The sequence below is a fragment of the Poecilia latipinna genome, unplaced genomic scaffold, assembly GCF_001443285.1.
Source record: "Poecilia latipinna isolate Pla-1442-1.1 unplaced genomic scaffold, P_latipinna-1.0 Scaffold213, whole genome shotgun sequence".
Lineage (NCBI taxonomy): Eukaryota > Metazoa > Chordata > Actinopteri > Cyprinodontiformes > Poeciliidae > Poecilia > Poecilia latipinna.
Genome location: NW_015112829.1, coordinates 268,089 through 290,416, shown reverse-complemented (window position 1 = coordinate 290,416; position 22,328 = coordinate 268,089). Strand labels below are relative to the sequence as shown.

At 40.1% G+C, this 22,328-nt stretch overlaps 1 protein-coding gene across 5 annotated transcripts in view; it reads left to right on the top strand.

Annotated features, from left to right (window-relative positions):
* LOC106946939 (alpha-1,3-mannosyl-glycoprotein 4-beta-N-acetylglucosaminyltransferase C) overlaps positions 1-20,478 on the top strand; it is a 179,203-nt gene extending 158,725 nt beyond the window's left edge. For all 5 annotated transcript variants that reach the window (XM_015031637.1, XM_015031636.1, XM_015031635.1 and 2 more), the window contains 3 exons: positions 8,862-9,010; positions 9,931-10,078; positions 11,631-20,478. In XM_015031637.1, the coding sequence (XP_014887123.1) occupies positions 8,862-9,010; positions 9,931-10,078; positions 11,631-12,787 (1,454 nt within the window). In that variant the 3' untranslated portion in view covers positions 12,788-20,478. The remainder of the gene's footprint in view (positions 1-8,861; positions 9,011-9,930; positions 10,079-11,630) is intronic.
* Positions 20,479-22,328: the final 1,850 nt, after the last annotated feature.

The window sequence follows — 22,328 nt, the reverse complement described above, 5'->3', positions numbered from 1 at the left end:
ATAACTTCATTTCCGTTTTGTTGTATTTTCAAGCGTCACAGACTTGGATCTACAGTTACTGATGGCCAGTGATTTGTACTGCCTCAGTGCACTAAAATGCATCACCTCCAGTGTGTGCCGATGACAACAAATTATATGTGTTCCCACTGTGTTTTTGTGCTAATCACACCTTCAAGTTGTGAAGTTATCGCCTACAGAAGTCAACCATTATGAGTCTTAGCAGTTTAACTCCAACCCCCTCTATGCCACCTCGGTCTTTTCAGAAAACACAGAGAATGGATCCAAGTCACAGCATTAGGTGTTTTTCAGAAGAGGTGTCAGTGGACTGTTTTGATTCCTTAAATCTGTAAGAATTATGACACCACATCTTCTCTAGCCAAACAATTATAGCTGAGAATGCAGTAAAGTACATCTAAGGAACCTCTTTCCAAACACCTTGGCCAAGCGTTGCATTGTGTCTGCACAGTGTCTTATGGGAATGCAGGGGCTTTGTTGATGTTTCCAACACATCCTGGAACTATAACAAGACTTTGCTCCTCATGCTGTTCAAGCTTAAACACAGGCAAGGACATTGACCATCTGGAATTCAAGAAGGGAAGGATATTTGACGGTGGAGTGTCTGAGATGTTTCAGGTATGTCTAGTTCCTTATAGGGAAACATCTGAATTTCTCATGCGGGCTCCAAGGAAGAAACTGTAATAACTGGTTGTGTTGGTGTGAAACAGGCACAGACTTATGTACAACTGTAGTATCCTGTGGATGCCTTGTCTCTTCAGTCCAATAAAAGGAAGATAGACCTTGGAAAGATATGGCTAATCTGAGACTACATTTGACCTGTACAGTTGTATCAGTTTCGCAAAGGTACCAGGCTGGTCATTAATTGATGGTCTTGAACTTGACTACTTTCTCAATATATAGGAATCCATTCCAGTGGCATACACCACCTGTGCCAGTGACGATGAACTAGAGAAGCTTTGTTGATATTGTCAACATGTTGTGTAGCTAAAATAAGGCACTGATCTTTTCACTATTCAAACGTCAATTGGCATTGGGATGTCAGGGACCTTCTTGTTTTTTTTAAGCCCTAAGCTTTTCTCGTTCCTTGTGGAAGTACGTCTAAAAGTGCTATTGTCAGAGTCCATCCTTCGCAGTGTTGGGGTCTTGATTTCTCAGATGGCAGAAAAATATTTTAGGAAGGCAACGATACGCCAGATCTGAGAAAACATCTTTGTAGACGTTTTTCATTTGACCTGAACAACTGTAGGGCATCAGGGAGAGCGTGTTCTGGCTGGTGACTGTTTGCCATGAAGCTTGCATAAATTCAAACTTGCTCCATATATTATGAGAATGCATTCCAGCAGCATGCGCCACCTCAGCCAGTGACGATGAGCTTAAAAAGCCTTTGTGGATGTCTCCAACACGTCCTGTAACTGGAACAAGGCATTGTTCCTTTCACTGTTAGAGAAAAAAACAAACAGGCAAGGACGCATTGGCCGTCTGAAATTTGCGAAGAGAGGCCTGTTTGGCAGTGGGGTGTCAAGGACCTTACTGGGTTTTTTTAAGCTCAGAGGTTTGTCTGGCGCCTTGTGGGAGAACATCTGAAAGTGCCATTGTCGCAGCAGCCAACGTTTCCCATGAGGGCTCCAGAGAAGGTAGCAATGGCAGTTGGTTGAGGCAGTGTGAAAAGAAAAGGGGCACACTTGGACAGTGTGTCTGGGGGGAGTGCATTATACACACACACACACACACATCCACATTCTCTACCTCTGTGCACCTCCTCCTCCCATTAGAGTGTGGCATCTCAAGCTGTTGACAGCGATGACAGCCAGGCCCCGCGTGGGGAGACAGAGGAGGGGAGGGCAGTGCTGCTGCTGTTGTGGCGGGGCGGTACATCTGTTTGGATACTCGCCGCAGCCGTCTGGCCTCAGGAGATTGATGCAACCGGGACCAGTAACACGCGCCACATCTGGGACTCCTTAATGATCTGAAAACTACTTGGCAGTTCACATAAAAGAAAAGTTTGTGCCGCTCACTCGCGCCATAAGGTCTCCCTTCGGATGAATACCTTCGTGGGTTTGACAGGTCATCCGCCCCAATCGCGATTTCGCCGTTGTGACATGTGGTGTTTACACGAGCTACATGGAGCGACTTCAGGGCTCGGATTTTTCTCTGATAAAACCCGCAGTGTCAAATCCCAATCGTACGTAGATAATTAGGATCACTTCTCGGGTGTTGGAATGAATGCTCAGCGGTTCTTTGTAGATGACAGAGTTCTTTTGTCAGGCACCGTGTATGAATGTAGTAATTGGTAAACATTTTGACCACTTCCAATTAATAACAAAACAGCCCGTTTCATAATAAAGGGATTCATTATGCCACCGCACGCCTCATTTTGTTATCAACAAAAGCCCGCCTTGCGCACAGCTTTTTTTTTTTTTTTTTTTTATCAAGAGAGAAAATCCATTGAAAGTGGCTGAAGGCCTGACACAAAGCAACTGCTGAGTCCCGGCAAATCTGCAGGCTTAATTGATTATTTGTGCAGAGCTGTATATCTGCAAGGTGCAGGATACCCAGGGGAAATAATGTAAAACAGATAACAAGATGAAAGGTGGGAGAATTGCTTTCTGCACTCCCATTTTATTCATCTTCTCCCTCCTTCCCCTCTTCCTTTTACTCTTATTTTGAATGAGTTCGCCATTTAGGTTTTCCCATTAAAGAGAGCGAAGGCTCACGCTAAAAATGTGTCCGGAATCAGGAGGCTAAAAAGATTTCATTCAAGCTGGTAGGAAAAGAGCGTTTCAGCAGGTAACAGTGATTTCTCAATAAAACCTGGAGCGGTGTGTACCACAAACCCAGAATTTCATCTTCATTATTCACTATACAGGTGAACAAATTAGACCATTCTAAACTTTTTTTTTGTCAAACTTTGGTGTCGGTGTTGTAAAGGCTGTCTTGCTCTTGTGGTTCAGCTCTTTACAGGACTTCATTTTGGAAGGCTAGATGTGAAATGCCACATGTATTTTCCGCATGTCAGTCTGACCTGCTCAGTCGTACTTTTCTTTGTTTATTGTCGCTCTTTGGTTTCCTGTCGCGCCTCTCGCAAAAAAAAAAAAAAAAGAAGAAAAAAAATTACATATAGTTGCTGTGCAGGAGATCCGCTGCCACTCTGCAGCTACGGAGCCATTACAAATGGAGAGGGAAGCAGGTCTTGCGTTTTGTTTTGTGTCGTGTGTCTTGTATAGAAAGCTTGGTGTACGGTTACACACCCTCCCTCTGACCACATAATTGCCTTCCCTGCACAGGGGAGCCCCTTGGTCTCCCATTTGAAGTCTGCCTCCATCAGGTTTCACCATTAAGAGAGGAGGATGTTGCAGGGGAAAAGCAGATTTCTGAACCACTCATCTAATATTCACGGCCAGCAAAGGTTGGATGACATTGAGCAGGAATTCAGAGGACTCTTGAGAAGCTACTATTGGTCTGTGTAAATAAAAGAGAACCATGAGAGAGGACAAACAAACATTCTGAGTGAACTTTATGTGAATTAAAGGGGGCAATATTAAGTAAAATTGACTTTTTTGAGCTTTGCTTTGTGTTCTAATGTTATTCCCTCATCAAAAACATACATGGAGTATTGCTTTGATTCTGTCCTGCATATTTGAGAAATCCTTGAATCTCCCGTGGCAACCATTCAGCTGTGTGGACCTAGACCTGCCTTCAAGACGCAACTCCTCCTCAGAGCTGCAGTTTCTGAGCTACTGAGCTTCCCCATTTCAGAGCACCAATCTCCAAGACTCCTCCACTCAGCTCCTTCAGACTAGCCAGCAGCAATTAGCAAACACCTGGTAGAGCTCATTGTAAGAACTACTTCTAAGTGCAACACTGATAAAAACGTTGTTAAAGGGTTAATAGAGGAGCCATGTTGTGATGACTTCCTCAAGGTGGAGCTTCAGCAAGAGCAGGGGTTTTTTTTTTTAATTGTTAGTTCTGTTTTTAGAGGTTCTTGGTGTCCACTGTATAAGATGAAGTCCAAAGTAGGAATGTAGTGACTTTTAAAGCCAGTGTGATCTAGAGCACATTAAAAGGCCATGATATATCAAAGACTTGCTCCATAACATTTGCTGCGACTTTGTCTCATGAAGTCGGTATAAGACATTATTATGAACCTGGGATATGAATATGAATGAAGATGAGCGCTTTTATCTTGACTTTGTGTAGCTGTATATTTGAGAGTCTTCATTTGAATGTAAAGGCAAGCACTGTTTGATATTAAGCCTGCCACAATAAGCAATATTGGTAAATTAAAATGAGCCTGATAATTTACTTTTGGACAACGGTCTTTGAAAAGATATGCTCCCCTTTAACATCGTTGACAAGCCGCCATTTTGAGAAACGCTGCAAACATTTGGCCCGCAGTACGAAGTAATTAGCTTTCACTACCTGCCACATTTTCCTGTTTTCCCTGTCTAAGCTGAATGTTTTTTTTTTTTGTTTTTATAAATTTTGACTTCATACTCCGTTTTAATTATTGTTATTTCAGTTCTTATGTTTGCTTATTTTGGATACCTAAAATGTGTTCCAGTTACAGTGTTAAATGTTCTTTAATTTTTCTTTTTATCTTTGAGTGGGCATACTTGCATTAATAAGCCATTATTGTTATTATATTAGTTAAAAATATCTTAAAATGACTATATTTTCATTTATTGCAATCATTTCTGGGACAGTAAAATGTGTTTTCGTGACAGGCCCAGCTGAGAAACCCTGGTGGTTTTGGCGTTTTCCAAAAAAAGCTAGGCTAACAAAAAGCACTAAAGAGTCCTTCACTGGCTGTAAATCTTTTGTGTGGCAACATTTTGGGACAGATGAGATTCAAATGATAAGTAAACACTGTGAAACCGGAGCAACTGGCTAGCTGTTAGCCACGAAGAAAGCTTAAGCTACAATCTGACATTAGCATAAGTGCTGCTTTACTGGACTGCAACAAGAATCTTTAAATATTACAATGTTAAAAATAGTCACCATGATTGTTTGAAGATATGACTGCGGACTGTTCAGTTGACTGAAAAATGACTTCAGTGTAATAAAGTGTGTGCAGCTAATTATTCTACTGCTACACGGGGAACATGAATTCATCTCTGTACTCGGTCTAGTCTTGGCGTTATTTCCCTTGTTTATCATTGTGTCTCCCTCGGGTCCTCATGTGTCGCACAGCAGCATAACTCTCAGCCTGCTTTGATGTCGGGGACTGATGAGGGGAAGCTTTACGGCTCGGGGCCGTTTCCAAACCCCCACGGCACTGCCTGGGATCCTAGCAGGTGATATTTTCCTTGGAGGATTTCTGGACAATGTTTGGTTTTTTTAGTTTCATTATTTATGGGTTTATTGTCTTGTCTCGTCTCATCTCGAAAATACTTATCACAAAAAATGCTAACGTAGCGTGACAATACATTCTTAAAGCTAACAGAAACAGCAGGAGTGTATTGACTTTATAAATCACAAGGCTTTAAAGAAATCTTAAACAAATTGACAGCTTAGTTGCAATGACAATAAAACAAACTGAATAAAGGTCTTTTTGGTTGATATGCTTGGTTTTGGTTGCATAGTTTTTTCTGTTTGAAGTGACAGCCTGATAGGGTTTATTGAACATTACTAAAGTATTCATACACATTGTTCCTATTTTGCCATGTTACAACCACAAACACCAATAATTCATAGAATCATCTCTCACTGTAAGTATTTTGAGGAACAGCTTTGTATCTACATATATTTTTCTCCAGTCTTCTCAAACTCAGTCACACTGGATGGATTCCATCTGTGAAGAACAGTTTACAAGTCCTTCTACAAAATCTCATTAGGATTTAGACTAAACTTTCACTGTTCACTAATATTCTTGTACACATCTCAACAAAACGGCTATACTGAGATCAAATTTCACTCAGGTATACTCTTATTCCCTGAAACCAACAACTAAAGGGTGTGGCTAGCCAATAAAGTAATTGAGATACACCAATCCGATATTAATATTTGTGTGGTGCCGATATTGAAAACAATTCTACATTATCACAGGTAACTGTGACAATGTGACCAATCCGTTCTGATTCTACACTTTGTGTCTGAAGCAGTGTTATTATGTATTTATTTTACTTTATATGTAGAATTCCTAATTGTACTTTCTGAATCATTTGAGATGTTGGTTTTTTCTACATCTTTGACCATTGTAGCCAACCTGTCACTTTGTTAGTTTCCATATGTTAATCAGCTGAGAGTTTCCCTCAGATTTACTCTGCAGAATCTCAACACTGAGTTTACCATTTTAACATCTCTGACACCGCTTTTTAAAGCCTGGGGTGGTTTTTTCATGACTTGAGCTGATATATTTAGCAAAAAAATAAATAAAAATCAATAAATACACATATTTCTCAGAAATGACTGTTTTTCATTGTTTTTCACCATTTCTGCTCTTCCGACTGGAAGGTTCCCGGTTTTCCTGTAGCGCATCACAAATCAGATGCACCAGATTTTATTCAACTTATTTGGAATTTTATTTATTGGATGTAGTGGTATCAAAGCTCACATTTTGCACTTGCGGCACTAATAAAGAATTATCTGATCTTTAAAGGAACTGAATAAAATGTTCTAAAGCATCATTTTTCCTCCAGTCTTTGCACAACTTAGTGTTTAGTAAAACTCTATGCAATGAAATTACATTGAAGTTTGAGTTTATAATGTTGCAGTACAGTAACCTATTAGAGCCAGAAATGTTGTTGAATTGGTTAAAGAAGCTGACAGCTGATACAAGATAAATGCTCAGTATGTTGTAGCAGAGAACAAATAAAGAAGCATTGTTTTGGTGTATTCAGCCCACTTCTTTCATACACACACACACACGCACACACACACACGCAGCAGAGTGCATAATGGACATATAACAGCTCCAGCCTGCTGGTAGGGCGCTCTGAAAGAGTGCCAGGGAAATGTGACAGACTGTACGACAGCCATGATGACACGGCCCTTTAAAACACACAAAGTCCATTTCACTGCTCTGGGTTCAGGCCACAAGAGTAAACACAACACACAGCAACCATCCCGACAGCAAACTCATACCATCATCCGTACAACTTAAATCGGCATAATTTTCCCCTATTCCAGCGTGTTCCAGGAACAGTAAAGCGCCCATTGTGACGCCGTGGATCTGAGCCTCTGGTGAAATCCAAGGCAGCAGAAACGAGCTTCTCTGCCCAGCCGCGCCTCTGGCTGTATCATCGTCTCATGCTCTTCCTCCCCGGAGCCAGTGCTGAATTATTAAACGAGGAGGCACATATCTTTGTCTTGTTTCGTTAAGATAGACATCCAGGACTCGGATCTATGAGGTTGGTTCTTGTCTCAACATGAAATCGCGCATGACTTTTAGCGAAAGTGCGTGCCGTGTTGTTTGGGGCATGGCATCTCCTGAGAGAGGAAGCAGTTGCGGCTAAGTTCTGGCTAAACGAGATGAGACTGGCAACGGGAAGCAGGAAGCCATACCTGAGCTGAGCGCCGGTGTGTCGGGATGACTCGGCCAGCTGCAGATTCCTCCAGAACATTCCTAACTGTTCCTTCCATTGTCACAATGCAGTCCTGCAGAACCCTGGAGACGTACAGCTGAGGCCGAACAGCACACAGTCGGTTTCAGGGTTTTAAATAAGAGGACAGTGTGAAATAGTTTAGTTCATACCAGGTTCCAAAAGTATCTGCATTGAACATCAGGCGTATAGACGCACAGCAGATTCCAAAGTTGGGTTGTTCATTAAACAAAAACCAACACAAAAAGGTGAAACTGTGAAGTCCGCCCCAACTTTCAGAAAACCGTAAAGACAAAATTAGCAGGCTGAATTTAACGTCTTTCTGTGGGACTTGGAGGATTTCTGTGAGGTTTGTTTTCCCGCCTAATCGCCGTTAGACTCTGTTTGATTGGGGACTAAAATTTTAACATTTGTTATATTTTCAGCTGCTGCTGTTCACCTTCATATTGCACTGTGTCAAACAAACCAAACCATTTAGGAAACCTGTTCCCCTCATTGCCTGCCAGTCGGGAAACGCCTAACCGTTTACCGATTGACAGTTGCTCCTCTGAGGTCAGAGCCGATGCCTTTCCCTCGTGACACTGCCGTGTGTGACCAGCAAACCGCTCAAACTGCTTTTCTTTAGATCTTCAAACACCAGATGACATTATTAACATCCCACAGTATTTAGTATACTATTCATTGTTTTATCAGATAGAAGATTTATTGCAATGTGATAAAACGTGGATTAAGACCTCCTGTCTTAATCCACATGTGCTTCCTATCTACGGAGAGCGGCGAGTCGAGGATGGACATGTTAAATTCAGTTTTCAAGCGCTCACAAAGAGGTATTGACAAGCCGAATCCCTGGTGAAGCTGAGTCTTGGTGCGACTGATCGATGTGAGTGTGGCCATCGAACTGAGCTTGGACGTAGTTTGTATTCTGCTGGGTGTCTCAGCGGCAACAGCAGCACATCCTGACGCTCAGTTGTTGGGAAGCAAAAAACAAAGCACGTTGCTACATTTGAAGTTGCAGCTATTTAAAATTTTTATTTGGTCAGTCACACATGCAAGGTAGCCCTGGGAACTTTTGTCGGCAGTAAAGCTCTAGAAAAATGGCAAGTTGAACCATCAGAGCAGTTGTTGTCTGGACGGTTGTGGGTTTGATTCCAGATTTCCCCTCCCAACGATCATACATGGATCAGCGGATGATTTAAATGAGTGTGGACAGTTACTTAACCCCAAACTTTCCTTAAGCACTGCGCTCCAGAGCGTAAAAGCCGTCGCATCCTGATGTGTTTCTCTCCACCATGTCTCCCTCAGATCCCATCAGCAGTGTGAGAATGAGGCTGGTGTGGAAATCCCTGGACAAGATGAGGTGTCTGAGGAAACGCTCCACCATCCCCTTCCTCGGCTTCCTCATCACCTTCCTCCTCTTCTTGAACCTCTACATCGAGGACGGCTACGTGCTGGTCAGTGATGAGAGCTGCCATCGGTTTTATTCACTTATTGAGACTCTGTGTTCATCTTCTGGGCAGAGGTCTGATCAAATCCATTCAAACAAACAAACTCCAAATATCTTTTATTTTGTTTCCCATGAAGCGGTGGGCCATATTTACTTAAGGTTTTAACGTAATATTTTATGGTGCTCTTGTGATAACATTAAACATGACGATAGCAACTATTTATTAATACTTTCTTTAGGTAGCTGTATGTCTGCCACTGTTTTTCAGCAGAAACCTTCCTGTTTGTAAAACGCTTCTTCAGGACAGCAGATACAAAAAAGTGTGACTTGTATTACTAAACTACACAATCTAACTCCATTTAATCATACTTTCAAATGTATTGATATTTATTGATGCACCTTTATTGAACAAACAGTGAAGAGAAAAATAGTACTAACAAAACGGGCAGTGTGTACAGATTTAGGGGAATTTATTGTGACAGTACGTCAAAATGTTATAAGAAATTTATCACGATAAATGATAAACGATACAATAAATCCCCCATTATTCCCATGTTTTCCATTTTATATTTACTTAAATTTTTAAAGAGAGTTTGTGTTGAAATCTTGATAACTTGGACCCAAAAGGAAATCAGCCAGATGATTTATTGTTTATTAATGATGTCTTCAGAATTTGGGGGGAAATCACATAATTTGTGTTTATGTCAGTTACTAAAAGGCAGTTTTGCATTTTGGGCATTTTCATGAATTCTGCAAACTGGCTGTGGAAGGGGTTAGCTCCGCTGCATCCAAACACACATTAGGAATAAAAATAGAAATATGTTCTTTCTTTTTTTTTAATTATTCAAAAATGCATGCTTTTATTTGGCTGCTTCTCTTTGGTGCGCCTTTCTTTTCTTGTGTTCTAATGTTCTTTTCGTGTTGCAGGAAGGAGATAAAAGGCAGCTCAGGGAAGCGTCGGTCCATCCTCCCAGCTCGGAGCGATACGCTCACACCTTCAGAGACCTCAGTAACTTCTCTGGAACCATTAACGTCACATACCGCTATCTCGCCGGCACGCCTCTGAACCGCAAGAGTAAGTCTGAAGGTTCCCTCTTTAGCAGCGGCTTCACATTAACCCGTCTCGTATCTGAGGAGGCGGAACCGAATCCGTCTGATTTAAAGAAGAGAAGAATAAATGATTCAAAGAGATTCTTTGTTTCGGTTTTGAACTCGGCAAAGAGCTCACCTCAAGCAAATCATGCTCTACTTCCAAATGTTATAGCTCAAAAATCATTTTGACCCAGTTGTCTTATCTGCATTTTGTCGATTTATTTTGCACTTTCCATAGAGTCATGGGAAGAACCCAGTTCATGTTTGCCACTTCCACAGGATTTAGAAAGGAGTCAGTAATGCTTTGTAACTTTTTTGTTTTAGGTTATTGTTTCTTTCTTTACGGTATCAACTGCGCTCTTTTCTTTTTTTTATACATTTTGTTTTGTTTCTGTGTTTGTTCACTTGATCTTAAAACCTGTATTTGTTTGTTTTATATTACAATTATAAAAAATAAAAGCCTCTGAGTTGAGGTCATAAATATGCAGTGCCTATAAAACATATTCACCTGCAGATCTGGAGCCTCATTGAGACACATTCACACCCAAAGGTGCATCTGCTAAATACTGACTTGAAGGAGTTGCATATGCAATGACTGATTTAATGAAACAGTTTTTAGCTCTTCCTCTTGTTATGATATTATTCCTTCATCAAAAACATATCTGGAGTGTTGCCTTGATTCTTTCATGCAAGTTTGAGAAATCCTTTAATCTCCATGGCAACCAATCAGCTGGGAAAAACGCCTGAGTGGACATAGCTCCGCCTTCGAGGATGAAACTCCTCCTCTGAGCTGCAGTTTCCAAGCTTCCGCCTCACAGAGCAGATCTCCCCCACTCAGTTCCTTCAGACTAGCCAGCTGGAATTAGCAAACACCTGGTGGAATTGAGAGGAGCCATGTTGTGATGACGTCCTGAAGAGTTTCAGAAAGAGCAGGAGTTTCTTAAAGAGACATGGCATTAAATTAGAAAGTCTAATTTCTTATAATATATATTTGGTAGATGTACAGCATTTTTGTAACAACAGAAATGTAAATAGTTTCTTGATTGTGCTATAAAATGACACTATGTGTCATAATACTGCTTCTTTAAAGATTTTTGTTGATCAGGATTGATTTGTAAAAGAAATAAAAAGGGTAGAACATTCAATGGGATGGATATTTTTTTATAGACACTGTATATGAGCATCTCTATGGGAGCAAGAGTCTGACTGTTTTCTTTTCTGAAGCATACAGTTAGCACAATCTTGGAAGGAATATAAAGTCCAAACCTGAGAAAATGTGTGTAAAGGACAAAACCTAAAGTTATTGGTATTTTTCATGGGCTGTAGTTGGTTTCCCCTATGGTAATCTTTAAACAATGTTTCTTAAACTGTCCCCACATACACAGAAACTGTCTTCTGATTGTAAGTCATCATTTCTCATCTCCCTTCTCCAAATTTCATCAGGGAATGATTTTACAGATACCTCAGATCTGAATGGGAGCATTGCTTTACATTTATTTCACTCATTAAAATATATTTTCACATTTAATTTGCAGAGTTTCTGACCATTGGATTGTCATCGGTCAAGAGGAAAAGGGGAAACTACCTCCTGGAGACGATCAAGTCCATCTTTGACCAGTCCAGCTACGAGGAGCTGAAAGAGATTGTGGTTGTGGTCCACCTGGCGGATTTTGACCTGGTCTGGTGTGAGAATGTGGTGCAGGAGATCACCAGGAAGTTCGCTCACCACATCATAGCTGGCCGCCTCCTGGTCATCCAGGCCCCAGAGGAGTTCTACCCTTCTCTGGACGGCTTGAAGAGGAACTACAACGACCCGGAGGACAGAGTCCGTTTCCGCTCCAAGCAGAACGTCGACTACGCTTTCCTCCTGAACTTCTGCACGAACCTGTCGCACTTCTACATGATGCTGGAGGACGACGTGCGCTGCTCCCGGAACTTCCTGACGGCGCTGAAGAAGGTGATAACCTCCAGAGAAGGCTCCTACTGGGTGATGATGGAGTTCTCCAAGCTGGGCTACATCGGGAAGCTGTACCACTCCAGAGACCTGCCCCGCCTGGCTCACTTCCTCCTCATGTTCTACCAGGAAATGCCTTGCGACTGGCTCCTCATCCACTTCCGGGGCCTGCTGGCTCAAAAGGACGTGATCCGATTCAAGCCCTCGCTGTTCCAGCACATGGGCTACTACTCGTCCTACAAAGGCGTGGAGAACAAACTGAAGGACGACGACTTCGAGGAAGACTCCATAGACATCCCGGACAACCCCCCGGCTGGCATTTACACCAATATCAACGTCTTTGAGAACTACGACGCCACCAAGGCGTACAGCACGGTAGACGAGTACTTTTGGGGGAAACCTCCCTCCACCGGAGATTTCTTCGTCATAGTCTTTAACAAATCAACCAAAATTAGCAAAATTAGGATTGCTACTGGGTCTGATGACCGACAAAGCGACTTCCTCCACCACGGAGCGCTGGAAGTAGGAGAGAAGTTGGTCGGGACTAAAAAAGGAAAGCAGTGCTCCTCTTACATCACATTAGGAGAGTTTAAAAATGGAAACATCGAGGTTCAAGACGTGGACCACAAGATTGGCTTTGACATTGAGTGCGTTCGCATTGTGGTGACAGCCAGCCAAAAAGAATGGCTCATTATCAGAAGTATCAGTTTATGGACTACACAACCGCCCAGCCAATGAGAACTACACACAACCTCTCTTAGTAACCCATACTGGCTGTTTTTATTATTATGTGTTTTCTAGGTTTAATTTATTCATTTTGTATGTATTTATTGATTCTTCTTGCCAAATCAGTCTGTGTTTTTATACTTAAACGTTGTAACCTTAGTGGACCATCTTCAGTCATCCTCAAGGATTTCTGATGGAACCTCAATGTATTGAATAATCATAGCTTATTGTTCCTCATATGGTAGTATTTGTGTAACAACCATACTTTTCCCAAACCTGATTACAGGAAAGAGTCGTAGCGTAAAAGTGAGTAATCTGGGGTTTTGTTGAGTATTTTCTTTGTTGTACCAAAGCTTCTTAACAATAACTTTTATTGTCAAGCCAGACTTTGATAAGTCTGGCTATTTCCTCTTTAATGGAAAGGTTGAGGTTGAGTTTGAGGATGAGCACTGAAAAAAAACATGTCAGACAAACATGTCAGGTGGCGTGGCAGTATCTCTGTCATAGAAAATACAGAGTCTGGCCATCATTTGAGCCAGATGATGATCAAAATGAGGTTCTGACACAAATTGGCCATTTCGTATCTGAACAGTTTGAGATCAAAGTCTTTCCTCCAACATGCCTGTGTTCGCCCTTACACAGTGGGACTCGACCCAACTCTATTGAACTCTACTGGGAGTCAGATTTTGGTGTGCTGTTTGTGGAGCCATCACAAGCTGGTTGTCTGACTTATGACAAATTCTGATGGAGAAATGGGATGGGATGGCACAACACTGAGGGACAAGGCTGGTGACGATCATGAAGAGAAGGTGGTGTGGTGTACAGTTCACCCATCCACTGCAGAGGCAGCTGTTTGTTAAATGAATACACTCTTAATTAACAGTGTGTCTTGTTTTTAAACTTTAATCATCCGTCTCAATGAATGCCACCAACATAAATGTCAATACCAGAATCAGTTGTTTACAAGTATTAGGGCCATACAAAGAAAACATTTTTAAATATTTAATTACGACAATAGTCTTATTACGAGAATAAACTCATACCAGAGTAAAGTCATAATATTACAAGAACAAAATCACACTACAGGAATAAAGTCTACATAATATAATGATGTCAATATGAGAATAAAATCATAATATTTTGAGAAGTCATAACATTATGAGATTAAAGTTGTAATATTATGACTACCTTTGTAATATGATTGTTTTGCTTGTAATACTATAACTTTATTTTCATAACTTTATAACTTCATACTTGTGAATTTATTCTTGTAATATGACTTTATTAAATATCCTAGTTTCACAATGTTGTGACTTTATTCTCGTAATTTAATGTATCATTTTCTTGGGGTGACCCTCCGTTGTAGTTGTCTGGCATTGATAGAAATTATTTTCTCTGATGCAACCCACACACTCTTCCCTGCTGCTCAACACACAAATGTCTTCTCCTTACATTCAAAGAGAGATAAACAGACTTTTTAAACGATTTATTACCAAGATGCATTGTTACAACAAAGAAATTATCATCTAAACAAAACTTTTATTACAGTTTTAATTTATTTTCCAATACTCTTGCTATAATTATAACCCACTACCAGTGAAGATCCAACGGAAATACAAACCAGTAATAACCACCAAGGAATGGGGCAAGTGATAAAAGGAACAACCTTTTGTTATGGAACGTGAATGCATCAATGTTAGAAAAATTATAGATTTTATTCCTAAATAAAAACAGTTCTGAACATCATCTTAAGCTAATGTTGGTAAAAAAAAAAAAAATCCAAAGCAAGACCTTAGACATAACATACAGAAGGAGGTACAACAAAGTTGTCTTTGGTCTCATTGTTCTTTCTTGAGATTGGGTCAAGAGTAGAGTCAGATGGAAGTTTTCTTTTGCTTTGTGGCTGAAGAACAATATCTGGTCCACAATGGAAGTGGAGATGTCAAGAGGTTGGCAAGAAAAACAAAAAACATGAACAAGTTACTTTGAACCACTGATGCAACTGATTTGAAATATTTCAATCTGACTAACTTGCTGACTGCAGTCGAGTCCAGTCTGTGGGAGAGGCTGCCATGTGACTGGTGCGTTAACGTAAAGTGTCTAATACGCAACATTAGAAAGTTGCAGCAATTGTTCTGTGTTGGTAATGAAGGTGTGTGTCGTGTGTGTTGGGTGGAGGTAGATTTTTTTTCTGTGAATTTGAACTAAGGAATTCTGACTTCTCGGTTTAAATGTTAGGTTAACTGCCGCTAGCGCCGCTGCGTTTCCTTTACAAATGTGCACAAAACTTTGTTTATATTCCGCTAATGTCGAAAACCCACAATTTTGCAATTGCTCCGTTTCTATTAAACAGGAAACAACAAAATCACTCATGAATGAGTTTGTTCACTCAATAAGTTATAAAACACACCACACCATCATCCTCGACTACTTCCTGTCGTCTTCTTTGTGGTTTACACCAACATCTAATTGTTGATTTATGTGATGTTTGTGAAGCAAAAAGTGCTTCTATTGCAGCCACATAAACCAATTTTGATACGGCTGATCCCTCATTGTAGTGCAGAAAATTTTTATCCAAAAAGGTTTTTTTTTCAAAATTAGCATGTTCTCATTAAGTAAATTTATATTCTAAATGTCAAATTGCGCAGTTATGGTCAATGGAAACGCAGCTGTTGTTGTAGAGCAAGACAATAAGGGAAAAGACCTACAGATGACTACTGCAACTCCAAGCACCTACAGCAAATATATATGTAAAATTTGTTAGCCTCCTCATCGTCATTGACAACTCACAGTTGGTTTCTTAACACAAGGTACTAGAAGTATAAATTGTATTGGTGTGGAATTGTCCACGGGATTTGTTGGCATTAAAAAAATGCTCAGATTTTCACCTCTCTAAATCTTTAAAACACCAAAGTAAAATGCCAAGAAGTCATTTTTATTGATGAATTGTTTTCTTGTACTCTAAAGGTTTTTGTTTTAGGATTCACTACAACATTAACTAATAAGTTCATTAATATATAATTGTGTGTAAATCTGGCAAAGCGTATATATTTTCTGTGTAAGCTAATATCCTTTTGATCTGACTACATTAAATCTACCGGGGTATGAATTTTCCTGATGGGTCTTCAGATTCAGAAATGTGGATGTGAGTTGGTTATAGTGAAACGTAGTGCAACATAAAACAGAGCTATATCATGTTATAACATAAACACATTTCTTATTGAGCCGATAACCAGTTTGACCTGAATTCAAACAGGCTGTTTTGTCACACAGACATTTTTACCACTGTACTTGGACCCTATTGGCTCAATTAAGACAACATTTACCAAAAATTACCCCAAATTAATGTGGCATCTTGACTCCTGCCAAACTGAAGCTCTTTAACTATGCATGGATGTAGCACTTGATGGTGTGTCAGAATGTGAAATGTCTCATTTTCTAACAAGAAAACATTGTTCAAACAATATTGAACTTTTTGACATTTGCACAACAAATTAATATATCCAATTTTAATGTGAATAGTCTTTGTTATAACATTATAAATGTATAATGTGATATATTGTTATAACATGATGGGTGTACTGCAATAGCATAATAGTATATTGTAAAAATATGAAAAACATTTTTTTGAATACTGAGGTTTTCACTTTACAACATGATGTTGCTTTAATTCTCTTTTGCCTTGTTGGCAGCTTTCCACTTCCGCAAATCAAACTTTTTTTTTTTTACATTGTAAATTAGTTAAAATAATTCTGGAGGCATTTTTTCTTTTTACTGTCCCAGTAAAAAAATACATTCACTGACACAAAAAGTTAAGCAACAAGTTAAGCTTGCACATGCAGTTTTAATTATGTTTCCTATTTAACTGTAACACCAAAATTGTATTTTTTATATTTTTTTACATTAGCAGAATATTTACAAAATGTTGCCCACATTTATAATGGAAACACAGCTGGTCACACATTTTGAGTATCAACATAGCTGGATTTAGTTTGTTAGCATTAGCTTCTGCTAAATACCACATTGGCATAGCGTTTCACAATTAGCTTCCACTAAATACTGTGTTGGGATAGAGCTTTAGCATTAAAGGAACTAATGCTTACGATTAGTGCTATAGAGGTAGAGTAGCTAACTTTTTAGTTAGCGTTGCCCACTACTGTTACACACTAACACATTGTCTGACTCGTCCCAACATGCATATTCCATACACATTACTGGTCTGCATGTTATTTTTAAGTCAGAAGTGCCAAAATAAGCATCCTGAGTAGGTGGGCATTCAAAGTTAAGCATCCACATGAAGGGGTGAGAGTTAATGTTATGTAATCTTAACACTCACTTGTTGCTTAATGTTGCTCGTCGATGTATGCTTAAATTAATATGTCATCACAATGACCATGCAGCAGCTTTTCCTTCCCGAATCATTGTATCAAACCAAACATCTTCTGCTTTCTCACCTCCTTGGTTGAGTTCGTGACTCAGTGGGCTTGTTCACTAGAGCCGAGCGTTCAGCCAGGCCTGCTGACAGCAAAACAGAGTTTGTTTCCAGCCATCTTCTTTAAGAGCTGAGATTAGACCACGCAGTGAAGAATGGGCCAGGTCTGCTGTATCCTTCTTTTTTTTTCCTTTTCTTTTTTTGTTTTCTTCTCCGACACAGTTTTTCCTCCTCGTAAATTGGTCTGTGTTTGCCTCGCTCCCTACACCAGCAAAACAACATCTTCCCCTAGAGCTATAGAGGATCTCAATTGGTTCTCCCCCCCCCTGTTGTTGCGCTCCCCCAACTTCCAGTGCTGCAGCTGTTCCACGGTTACTCCTGTGTGATCTTTATTCTCAGCTCACACAACCGGCAGCTGCTTTCGGCGGAAACTTGCTCTTTGCGAACCTGGTTGCACGGTACGCTTGAACAAAGCAAACATTTATTATGCCTCTGATAGCATGTGCCGATCTTCACGTTTTCCCACAGTACGACCTCTAACTAAAGCAATTTTTACTGGTATTTTGAAACGGAGCTCTCGTTATGAATCTGGACGGTCATGTCACGCAATTAACTGGGAACTGGCAAGTCGATGTCAACTGAAGTGGTGACTAACACAAAGCTGACATAGTTTCCAAAAATGAAACCAGTCCTGTTTTGTCCACTTTAATCAAACTAGGTTCAGATTAAAACATCAAATGGTCCAGTCAAAGGCCAGAACTGAATCCAGTTGAGAATCTGCAAGACACTTTGAAAATTGATTTTCACAGATATTCTTCATCCAGTCAGTCCAATTAAAATATTTTGCAAAAGAAAAATATGCAGAAATGTTGGTCTCTAGATTTGGTAGGCTGACTTAAATCTGTATTTTTAGAAAAATGTGGTTTTACAAAAGGTGTTGAAATACTTTTTGAGCTTCTCACTAGTAATACATTTTATTTTCCTTACAGCTGCCATACTACTTTGTGTTCCCACTAAAACGGATTGAAGATAGATGCTCTAACATGATCAGATATTCAACTCTTAAAACAGAAAGCTTGAACTCCTCATCTCACACCGCCTGATTTCTGAACCATGCTGCCGAAGCCAGCGGAGCGTCTTCCGTGTTTGTGAAGCCGGAGCTCGTTCCTGAGCGTTGTTTAATGATGGATTAGCTTGAACGCTGAAATGACTCGGTGCAATAAAGAGGCAAATGTTTACATGACACCAGCTTTCTTCAGGGAAACAAGTTGTCATTAAACAAGCGATGACGGTTTTGCGGGCCTTCGTTCCTCTGTCATTCCACCTGTTTTCCCTCGAGGCCTCGGACCATTTGGACTGGGATTCTGCAAATTCAAATCCCAGCCTCCGTCCCCACTTCCTGCTGACATGTGGTCTCTGAAATGAAATTAAAAAGTCTACCACCTCCCGTCAGAGCTTATTGTTTTTTCCTGAAATGTCATTTTTCATTTTAGTGAAGGATTCCGTGACCTGTGCCAATCGGACTCCTACTGCCGAGGTTGTGTTGATCTAAACTGGGCCACCCGCATGACATTCTACATGACCGCCAGTTCTTCATTTAGCTATTAACGCACAAGGTAACTGCATGGCCTGTTACCGCAGGAAAGAAAGCCTCCCTGTGTCTGAGTTCATCGGCTCTTCTGATACTTCAGGAAGAAATATAGCCATCTTGATCTTTATTTGAGATAAGATGCCAACAAAAAGTAGCTGCACGCTGCAGATATATAGCCAGATTTACATCTTTTGGGGGGGGGGTAACAACAAAAGCTGCATAAATTCCTCAAGTGGATGTCAGGAAACTGCTGTGCACAGCACTCTCTGCTAGAAAAGCTCTGTCCGTACAGAGCCTCCTGCGCGCACGAGTCAGTCGTACGTTTTAAATGGTTCCCTCCCTGTGTGTTCGTCAGGAAGAAAAGCGCAGCGGCAGACCTCAGTGAGATGAGGCCAGGACCTTCCGATACGCAACCAGGTTGGTTGTGAACTCTCCGTGAAGCCGATTGATGTGATGACTGGTGTCTGGTTCAGAGTTGTTCCAAACGTGAGCTGTCTTCCAATAAAGCATGTTCAGTGAAGCATGGACAAAGAAAAGAACATTTTTATTAGCAATTAAAATAGCTCTCCTTTTACATGTCATGATTTGGGATTTAGCTTCATGCTTCTGAGTTTGTACACTCTGTCAGATCATCAGCATGAACGTCAGAGAATTTGGGATGTTTTAAAAATGCATTTGAATTGTTCTTTTATTTCTATGTCTATTTACAAATTATCACTTAAATGATTTTAAAAAAATGGAAAGAAATGGGTCCTTGATTTGAATTTTGATATGTGTTCATTCTGATCTATAAACTTTGAACATACAGGCTCAAATATACATATGAACCAAAACTAATGGGATTAAATGTGTTCCAATTATCAGGTTTATTGCCCTCCAGCTCCCTGCTGGAGAGCAGAAAACTATCCTGCGATGATAACTACCATTGGTTTTAGCTAGCAAACTGTCAACACATCATGCTAAATCTTAAATGTACGCATGATGTATAAAAGTCAAAGGGATGCAGTGTTTTGCTACTAATTGTCAACAATATGACAACTAGATAACAGGGTCAGGAAAAAGTTTTATTTAGAAAAATATATACTGAAGCAGTGATTCTTAACTTCTTTTGAGGTACCGAACCCACCAGTTTCATATGCGCATTCACTGAACCCTTCTGTAGTGATAAATAAAAATTGATCTCCCCCCCAAGATTCAGTGACCCAACTAGAGTGTGAAAATCAGCTATTAGCTGACATCAGTCCTGTTTGGTCAATTATCCAACCACAGTTATGATATGATATTTGTTGATGGCTTTTAAGAGTATGTTGGCTCAAGGGACGTTCAACAAAACGTAAGTGGGGATGTATTTATATATTTGAGCTGGTGTGCACAATTTTCATGATTACAGAAAAACTAGAATGAATTTAGATGTGTGCACCCAATTCTGTTTCTTTCTAATCATTTTGACCACTCAGAGCGGTTTACACTAGAGCCACATTTATGAGCAAACACACACTCACACACCAGTACACAGCAGGAACTTGGGGTTAAGTGCCTTGCCCAGAGGCACACTGACATGTGGAAGGTGGAATTGAATCTCCAGCTTTGCAAGACCAGGCCACAGTTGCTTCCTATCCTGACTTTGCACTCCAGAAAACATAAAATCTCTTCTGCTGTGCTATTAAATAAATAAATAAAAACCCTGAAATTAATGAGTTTCTTCATATTCAGCAAATTTGAATATTATTAAAAAGTTTATTAATTTCTCTAGGTGAAACACATTTTGATTACCCACACACATACCGTGTTCAAACCTTTGTTTCTGTTAATTATGATTTTCTGCTTACAGCTACATGAAAACATTTAAGATTAGATTATGTCAAACCAATATAAAAAAGAAACAGGGTTCACAGGGGAACGTGGGCTTAATGAAAAGTGTGTTTAATTGTTATTAAAATGTTATTTTCAAACTTTACTTTTAATTTGACTTGTCTCATTGGAATATTAAAATTTATTAAATATGTGTGTGTGTTTAATCTTCACACTGGCGCTACGTTGCAGCAGGTTTTCTTGCTGCTACGTGAAGCGACAGCGTCAAGAAGTTGTTTTTTTCTCTCTCTCTTTATTTTTTCTTTTGTTCTCTGACTGGTACTGTATTGTAAGATGACATATATTTTTTTACACGTATCATTTCAAACTGTTGTACTGTATGTAATGTATTTCCAACGGAACTAGATTAAAGCGAATGAAGGCTGACTCGGCGTCGTCTTTGTCGGCGCGCGCCGGAGGGAAGGTGACGTATTGAATTTGTGTCAGGTGTTGAATGTTGCTTCGACGCCCGACGGAGAACGTAAGCACTGTTTACATGACCGTAAATCGGAAATATTGTCGTGGTGTCTTTGCCTAGAAATGTTTACCTCAGAGTTAACAGTAGCTATGATCTTCATTTTAATAATAATTAAGAGAGAGAGAGAGAGAGAGATTAATGGCATTTTAAATCTCATTTAAACTCACAGCCTCCAGAACTCACATCTTGCTGTAGCTAAAAGCAAAAAAAAAAAAAAAGTTAAAAATCATACATTATTTATGTCAGCATTCATATCCCTTCTGGGGTTTTTTTCCTACTGCATTCTTAATGAACGTGTGAGGATAATGCCAGAGGGATACCGTATTGCTGTTTGTGTATTTGCCAAAAGTGGGGTCATATTTTCTCTTAAAAAGTGCAACCGCCAGACAACAGCAGTGTTGTTGATAATGCTGTTTATCTGCTACCGGTGTTTTATTCTTCAGCCAGACTCTACGTAGAGGTTGATGTGGTGAGCAGGTGTTTAACCTGTGTGTATATCAGCGTGAGCGCTATAGAATAACATCCAACACAGTTAAAAGCATTTACTCCAAGAAACCTTTCAACAAGAATATTTTACATTTACTGCAGAAAACCGTAAAACTAAATACTGTCCTTAAACTTATACCTAGTTTTCTCGTTTCTGTCCTTCTAAGGATTTCATTCTGGTGTTTTTTTTTGTTTTTTTTTGTAGTGCAGTCACGATGAAGCTTTCTGATTTTCCTTTGTTGTTTTTTTGTTGCCAAAACTGAAGCTAGTGTTTTGGGTGGTCTTTCAAAGTTTATGCCTATGTCTACAAAGTAATCAGAAGAGCTAATGACAGGTGAGTGGATACAGCAGGGGAAAGGACTGGGGAGATGCAAAAGAGGAAATGAATAACAGCCAGGAAGGGGAGTGAAATGATCTTGCAGTGTTGCACTTAGAAGTAGTTCGTATAATGAGCTCAGCAGATGCACAGTTCCACCAGGTGTTTGCTAATTGCTTCTTGCTAGTCTGAAGGAGCTGAGTGGGAGAGTCAGGGGGGAAGCTTGGAAATTGTAGCTCTGTGAGGAGGAGCTTTGTCCTCAAAGCCAAAGCTAGGCTCACCAAGTCAATTTGCACAGCTGAATGGTTGCTACGGGAGACTAAAGGATTTCTCAAACCTGCATGAAAGAATCAAGCCAACATTCCAGGTTTGTTTTTGGTGAGGGAATAAAATTATAAC